Raw genomic sequence first — 8,539 nt, forward strand, 5'->3', positions numbered from 1 at the left:
TAATTCGGCTTGCATTGTATCTTAGATGCTATGGGGTATTGAATTGAATTTCGAGAGTGATCGAATGGAGTTTAATTGGCCAATATTTGTAGCTTAGAGTCGAGGTAATACATTACTATCTTTTGCATGCTTTATGGAACACGTTGATATTGGAAACTGTATGAATGCATATGATTGGACATATGTGTATAGTTAATTATTTCTAAACTCTAACTGAATGCAATAAAAAATTAGTAAACTGAATAAGTACCGGATGACTTGTATAAGAAACTAGAAGACTGATAAAAATAATTTCAAGTTTAGCGATTAACCGGTAAAGCAATTAACCTCAACATCATTAAATTATAATTAATCTCGTTAAAAGCTTAAATCTTAGAAATATTTGAATAAGAAATTATGAAATTACTCTTGAGGTGTAAAAATGACGTGGATTGATCCTGATAGTGGAATTGACCTGAGGATTCATATTTGACCCAATAAACTTACTCATTCATCTATTAAATTCATGTTATGTTTGAAAAATTTTAGTAATCAATTTTTAAACTTTGAGCTAGCAAAATCCTTATAACTTCTTATTCCTGAACAAACACCTGAAGACGTATTTATGGAACGTGATATATATACTTGATATGAAGAAAATGATCAAAATATTTGAAATACCCTCAAGATGCAAAATGAAAAAAATATCTTGTAATTTTGAAATGACTTAAATACTCTCATGACTCGGATTATATAAATGCCTTTGGATAAATCTTAAAAATATCGATGAAACTTAAGTGTTGAATGCCCCTAAGGGTTATTGAGAACAACCCAAGTATGTTGATCATCCTTGATATAGTTACAACAATGGAAAGAAATACTGCCTGAAATACAATTATCACCTCATCGGGATACATTTAGTGATGATTTGTGAAGGTGATCTATTTAACTGATTGATGCAATAGGTACTAAGAAATGAATATCCGTGAAGTGTTTCTGTCTGAATGATCTATAGATATCGTGTTACTAAAGTTTCATTACTTTGATCAGACTTGAAAACCTGATAAATTATTAGAAATTTGGAATATTGTAAATCATCATTTTATCATCATTTGATTAAATTACCAAATTTTTCTTCGAGAATCAAAATAATTAAAATAACCCTTTAGATATTTCTAAATGATGGTACCTATTTCTGAATGTCTAATTCGATCTGTTAGACATCAAACCCCTTTTAACATGGATATCATTTCTGAAATCAATTTGATATTATCCGAAATTATATGTTCTCTTTATGATAATTACCAAGTACCTCCAAGGAATAAATTATATCTTTTAGTGTGTTTCATGTACATTTGAGTATTTTCTTTAGTTTAATACTTATATTGTTTTCTCTGATTTAAAAGTATGATATTGTTCTCTGAAAAAAAGTATGGTATCTAATTTCTATTTTTCAATGCTTGAGTATCTGACTCATTGTTTCTGACATTATTGTTTACTGTCTAAAAATTTATTTTCTATTGGGGTATTGTCTATGATGTGATATGAAGGTTTTGTGGCTACAACTTTGGTCAAACTAGTAAATTTTTATGGACTTAAGGTGACTATTGAGTAGGTTCCTACATCCAATGAGCCTAGGGTAAGATCTTATGGATCTAAGGCACCCCCTTAGGTAGGCTCATATGCTTACTATGGTAAGTACTTATGGACACAATGTGCTCCCTTATGTTGACTCCTATACTTCAACTAGGGTAAGTTTTTATGGCCTAAGGTATCATTTTAGGTAGCTTCCTATGCCTAATAGGTCTAGGGTAAGATCTTATGGATGCAATTACAGAGAATTTTATATCGGTGTTCAATTAGAAGACATCTATTTTATTTTAAAAATATATTCTATTAAAATATATTACTATTTTAAATTGTTTGTACAGTTCTTTGAGTCGATGGAACAAACTAGACTCTCTAACTCTAACTCTTGAATATGTCTCTCCGAATTTTCTAGACTGTGGGCTTTTTTACTGATAGTTGAAGAATCTCATAGTGAAATTTTGACTCAACGCTGAAACATATTGATGTCCGGATCATTATGAAAATTTCATGATTTATCATATATTTGTTTGGCGTTTAGCATCATTTGATAGTTTTGTATTACTGAGCTTTCTCAAAACTCATTATGTTACTTACCATTTTAGGTTAAATGAAATGACCCTAGACAGTTACCGACATCAGTATTGGGAGTTCCTTTGGTGTTACTTACGGAGTGCAATGTATGTATAATTAGGGGGCATGAAGGTCCCATTATGTTTTTATATTAGAGTCTAAAACTTGTTTTGATATGGTATATTATTGAATTTTGTTTTTAATGTATGAATGGTTTTTGAACTTATGTTTATTTGTAAATTATATTATGGTTTTAAATGGTTTGACAAAATTTCATTTTCCCAAGATTTTTTTTAGTGTGAGTCGTTCTGGTGGCCCTAATACGGTACCTCAGATCGGATTGGATCACCCGCATCGGTCTGAGGGTGTTACAAAAATCTTGAAATCAAAAAAAATATTCTTAAACTTAACTCAATTGAAGTTCAAACTCAAACTCGAATTTGAGCCTTAAGTACATGAAAATCTTATATTGCATTTAAAAAAACAACACATAAATGCTAATATTCTAAATAATTATTTTTAGGAAAATAAAATTTTCATATATTATTTCTTTCGAGTTTTTCGTAAACTTTTCGAGTCGAGTATCAAGTAATTCGACTCGTTAAGAAATAGAGTCGAGTCCATTCAAATCGAGTATTTATCGAGCATTGACCGATTCAAACTCAAGTAGCTTATGATGAGATGAAATAAAATGTTTAGTGTAGATTTTTCAGAACTAAGACTAATTAGAACAGATTATAAAAGTTGATGGCTAAATTTATCCTTGTGCTAATTTAATTACTTGTCATGAGTCGTAATCTTTTTAACAAACAAGGATCAACTTGTTACTCTATGTTAACTCGGGTGATTATCTTATAACGTTTTATAATTTAGAGACAACTAAAAAAGTGGTATAGTTGAGAGTGACTATATGGGTAATTTTTCCTATTTTAATTTCAGAAAGGAATGCTGAAATTAAACCCTCGCAATAAAAACCGTTATGATATTTTTGGTGTCTTGAAATCTAGTAAAACTGTTGAGATATTTTAGTATCTTCAAATCTAGTAAATATTCATATCTATACATAATAATTAATATAAAAGTGAGACCAAACGAGTAATTGGGATATAATGAGATAATAAAAATGAAAGAAATGGAAGTGAGTGTAATTGACATAATAAAGCTAAAAGAAAGCATGCTTATATGGTGCAACCAAACATTGGATGGGGTGGAAATAATTGTCCTTGTTTGCTCTTGTTATTTCTTCTTCTTTTTTTAATATGAAAAAATTGTTGTTGTTGACTTGCATATGGTGAAGTGCGTTGGCAAAGCGTGAGAAAGAGAGTGGGAAACGGACTTTACGTTAACAACCTTCCCAACTGCTTTACTCTCCCTCTCTTATAATTTTTCCCTTTTTCCGTTACAATTTTGGTCCGTTTTTCGACTTGTTTCTTTCACCCATTTCCCCTTTGTCTTCTCCAATTCAACCTTGTATATATAATTTTATACTTTGATTGACTATCCAATACAAAAAAAAAAGAAAAAGAAGAAGGTTTTTTTAGCTTAACAACATCTTCTCTACTCCTTTGTATCATTTCATTAAGCTATATATTCATATTAAACTCTTTGTATTTCAATTTCTTTCTTATTGGTGCTGGGAAAAGGATATGGAGTTTCGGACGGATATTGCAATGAAGTCTAAAGATCATATGGACATCGTAAAAGGGAAACGAACGAAGCGTTCGAGGCCTTTGTCGCCGATCCCTTTCGTCGTAGGATGCAACAATTCTATTTACGATGAAGATAATGGCGGTGGACCTGAAGGGAGTCCAGATGTAGAGATGAAGAATTATAGTCAGTATTTATCACCTTCTTCGTCTTCTTCCGAATATCAAGACATCGCGACCGAGGAAGAAGAAGATATGGCCAACTGTTTGATTCTCCTGGCGCGAGGCCGATCCAGAGAAACCGAGAAATTAAGGGTCGAAGATCGTCCCGATGACAAATTCACTAGTAGGAAGTTGTTGGAGACTGGTTTAAATGGGACAGGCAAGGCCGAGTACATTGTTTACGAGTGCAAGACATGTAATAGAACATTTCCTTCGTTCCAAGCTCTTGGTGGTCATAGGGCTAGCCATACGAAGCCCAAGGCAGGCGTGCCCATGGTTGATGACAAAAAAACAAGGCTATTCAAATCAGCATATGAAGAATTAGGAGGTCCTAATAATAAGGTTAAGGTTCATGAATGTTCCATTTGTGGGGCTGAGTTTACCTCTGGGCAAGCCTTGGGAGGGCATATGAGAAGGCATAGAGGGTCAATAGGTAGTAGTAATGTTAATATTATTACACCCAACAAACCCTTGTCTTTAACAATGGAATCTGAGAAACCTAAGAAACCAAGAAATGTTTTGTCTTTAGGCTTGGATCTCAATCTTCCGGCACCGGAAGACGATGACCGGGAATCCGAATTCGCCTTCGGGTCTAAGCAACAACAACAATCCGCTCTTGTCTTCTCAGCCCCCACTTTGGTGGATTGTTTTTACTAAGCAAGGTTTAAAGTTTTTCTCTCCTTTTCTATTTCTAGTTACACCAACATTTATTTATAAAATTGACCCAAAGCTGAATTGCTATTTATTTGTTGCTCTCATATTTATTCAACATTTATGAGATGTTTTTCACTCTTTATCCCCCATTGATCAAATGTTAATCACATGAAACTCGTATTCTTTGATGGAAAGCAGAGAATAATACTGTGTGTTATATTGAAAGATACCTGAATATTTCATGTGGATTTTCATGATAGCCATTTTTTTTTCTTATTTTATATGTTTAGATCACCCATTCATCTTTAAAAATAGGGCACACTACCTATTTGGTCACTTACCTATTATATATTTTCTGTTTTGATCACCCAACTATTATTTTTTTAAAACTCATACCTAACATTACATTTTAATTACCCATCGTTAAAAACTTAGCAGTGATGTTGATATGTCACCATAAGATAATGTCATGTTAGCATTGAAAATTAATTTAAAAAATATCATGTCAGTATCATTTTTAATTTTTTAATGATAAGTCATAACTAAAATATAATGTTAGATATAATTTTAAAAAGTAATAATTGAGTGACTAAAACGAAAACTAAGTAATAAATAAGTGATTAAATGCATAGTTTACCCTTATAAATAACATATAAAAAAATATAAATATAATATTAAACTCCACCTTATAATTACCTCATATTATTCCAAAAAGAAAAAATTAAGCTCCTACAAGACGTTCCTTTTCTTTGTTTCTTCCACCTCACTTAGTTACTTAGTATACTAGAACTACAATAGATCACCATCAGGGAAGTCTTCCACTACTTCGTAACACACAAATCTTATAACGCATCACTCAGTTTTGGGTTGTTTGATTAAATACTTTTGCAGCCACTACAATTTTCAGTTACTTAGTATACTAAAATCACAATGGATCAAAAAAGCTTTTATTGTTAATATGATATTTTTATATATGTTTAATTGATGACGTATCATGTATTACATTATTAAATAATAATGTGATATTTGTTTCGTTACAAAAAATATGATATGTGACACATCACTCAACATGATGATATAATAATATATGATAAATCATCATAGTGTTAATGTGACATATGTTACATCACTTAAAATAATAATATGACACGTGTCACATTATTAAAGTGATAATATAACACATATTACGTCATCAATTAAATATATGTGAAAATGTTATGTCAATTATATGATTTTATTATTGGTCACCTAACAATTTTCATCAACAAAAGTTATTTTGATCAAAAAATTAAAATATTAAGTTAAAATATTTAAAAAATACGAGACAAAATGATCATTTATACAAACGTTTTAACATTAATAATTAGTGATTTTGTATAAATTAGATTTTGGGTCAAGTGCAAGTTCTTGATTATTTTTTTATATTTTAAAATTTTAATACAACAACAACAAAACCCTATTCCCATATGCAATTGGGTAAGGGGGAGGCATGGCAGTAGGCTGCCCCCAACGCCATGATTGAGAGCAGCTTTCGTGAAAGACCTCCGGCAGTCAGAAAATTAAAAATAAAGATAAAATGCAATGCATGTATAAATAAATAAATACATAGTTGAACAATCTTCATATGCAGTCTTCATATACACGTATGTAATGGGAATTAATCCCTGCTAATAATTCCCTGCTTAAAAATCTCTGCATATAGACAGAAACATAAGACTCGACTAAATTTAGAAAGAGAAAACCTGAAGAGAAGGATACACAATAATCAATGATAGCAAGCTATAAGAAGGAATAAAGTCAAATTGGTGAAAACCTAAACTAAGGCAACACTACTCCGCTACCCTAGTTCTAAGCCTTCATAAATTCTAATGACAGAAACGTATATAATGTAGAAGTCATGGAAATTATTACAAAGGCATTAAAAAGAAGACAAATATGTTACACCCTATGATTGTGACCCGCACTACTCGGCTACCCTGGTCTTAAGTCTCCATACTTTCCTATCAGAGGTCATGTCCTCGGTAATGGCTAAATCTTTCAAATAAGATCTCAAACAGTCTTCCCACTTCCACCTTGGTTGACCTCTCCTCCTGGCACCATCGACTGTAATCGACTCTACCCTCTTGACTGCATCCGACGATTGTCACCTAAAGACATGTCCAAACCACCGTAGTCTTCCCTCCCTCAATTTTTCGGATACAGGAACCACCCCCAAGGACATCCTAATAGCAGAGTTTGGTGTCATGTACCATAGAGTCCTACCACATGTCCATTGGAGCATTCTCATTTCTGCGGCCTCCATCCTCCTTACGTGATCCTTCTTGATTGCCCAACATTCTGATCCATACAGCAGCGTTGGTCTTATTGCCATTCTATAAAATTTTCCCTTAAGTTTTAGAGACACATTCTTGTCACATAAAACTCTAGTAGCAGTCCTCCACTTTAGTCATCCCGACTTTATATGATGTGTAATGTCATCATCTACACCCCCATCTTTATGTATCATAGACCTTAGGTACTTGAAACATTCCTTTGAGGGGATAACGTGACCTTTTATGCATACTTCTACATCTTCATCATTTTGGTTCCCACTGAAGTTTGAACATAAATTCTCTGTCTTTTCAATATTGATCCTTAGACCTTTTTCTTCCAAAGCAGTCTTCCATGTAGCCAGTCTACTATTCATCTCAGTTTTTGTTTCAGCAACTAGGACAATGTCGTCAACGAAAACCATACACCATGGAACACCGTCTGGTGTCGCACAATAGATGTCGTCCATAATCAAGGCAAAGATGTAAGGGCTAATAGCTGACTCCTGGTGGAGTCCGATTTCCACCTGGAATGCCTCGGTATCGCCAACTGTAGTCCTGGCGTAAGTAGTAGATCTACAGTACATATCACGAATCGCCCGAATATAAGCAGTTGGGATCCGTCTCATTTCCAAGGTCTTCCAGATCGTATCACGGGGAACGCTATCATACGCCTTCTCAAGGTCAATGAACGCCATGTGAAGATCTCTATTTTTTCCCTATATTTCTCCCTAAGCCGTCGAAGTAGATGAATCACCTCCGTAGTAGACCTTCCTGGCATAAAGCCAAATTGGTTTTTCGAAACCCTAGTCACATGTCTCAACCTAGCCTCTATCACCCTTTCCATAGCTTCATGGTATGGCTGAGTAGTTTAATACCTCTGTAGTTGCCACAACGTTGGGGATCTCCTTTATTCTTATAGATTTGTATCACCGTAGACTCTCTCCACTCCTCTGGCATCTTGGCAGTCTCTAAAATAATATTAAAGATATTAGTCAACCACTTAACTCCCTCTTCTCCTAGGGAAAACCACACAGTGATAGGAATTTGATCTGGACTGACAGCTTTGTCCCTCCCCATCTTTCTAAGAATCATTTTGACTTCCTCAAACTCAATAGTCATTGGCCATAATATAATGGTCGGTTGACCCATCAACGATACTATCTGTACAGGGAGAGGCACCTTCATTAAATAAGCCAAAGAAGTAACTACCCCAAACCCTCTTAATATCACGATCTTTCACTAAAAGAACACCATTGTTGTCCTTAATAAACCTAATGCTACCTATATCATTTTTCCTATTTTCCCTGGATTTTGCAAGCCTGAAGATGTCGTTTTGTCCTTCCTTGGTGTCTAATCTCTTGTACATTTCCTCGTATGCCTTATCATTTGCTTTAGCCACTGTTTTCTTGGCTTCCCGCTTTGCTTCCTTGTATCTTTGTTTAGCTCTAGATCTTTCTTCATCATCATTGCATTGTAGAAACTCCTTGAAGCAAGTTTGCTTTGTCTTCACCTTAGTTTGGACTTCGTCATTCCACCACCACGATTCTTTATGTTCCTTGTCCTTCC

General features: G+C 33.7%; 1 protein-coding gene across 1 annotated transcript; it reads left to right on the top strand.

Annotated features, from left to right (window-relative positions):
- Positions 1-3,785: 3,785 nt before the first annotated feature.
- On the top strand, positions 3,786-4,699 carry LOC120175793 (zinc finger protein ZAT5-like). Its single transcript, XM_039182352.1, has one exon. The coding sequence runs from the start codon at positions 3,786-3,788 to the stop codon at positions 4,662-4,664; it is 879 nt and encodes a 292-aa protein (XP_039038283.1). The 3' UTR covers positions 4,665-4,699.
- Positions 4,700-8,539: the final 3,840 nt, after the last annotated feature.

The sequence above is a fragment of the Hibiscus syriacus genome, unplaced genomic scaffold, assembly GCF_006381635.1.
Source record: "Hibiscus syriacus cultivar Baekdansim isolate YM2019G1 unplaced genomic scaffold, ASM638163v2 tig00112215_pilon, whole genome shotgun sequence".
Taxonomy (NCBI): Eukaryota; Viridiplantae; Streptophyta; class Magnoliopsida; order Malvales; family Malvaceae; genus Hibiscus; species Hibiscus syriacus.

Coding starts and splice junctions, on each gene's coding strand:
- LOC120175793 (XM_039182352.1), top strand. CDS start 3,786: ATGGAGTTTCGGACGGATATTGCAATGAAGTCTAAAGATCATATGGAC.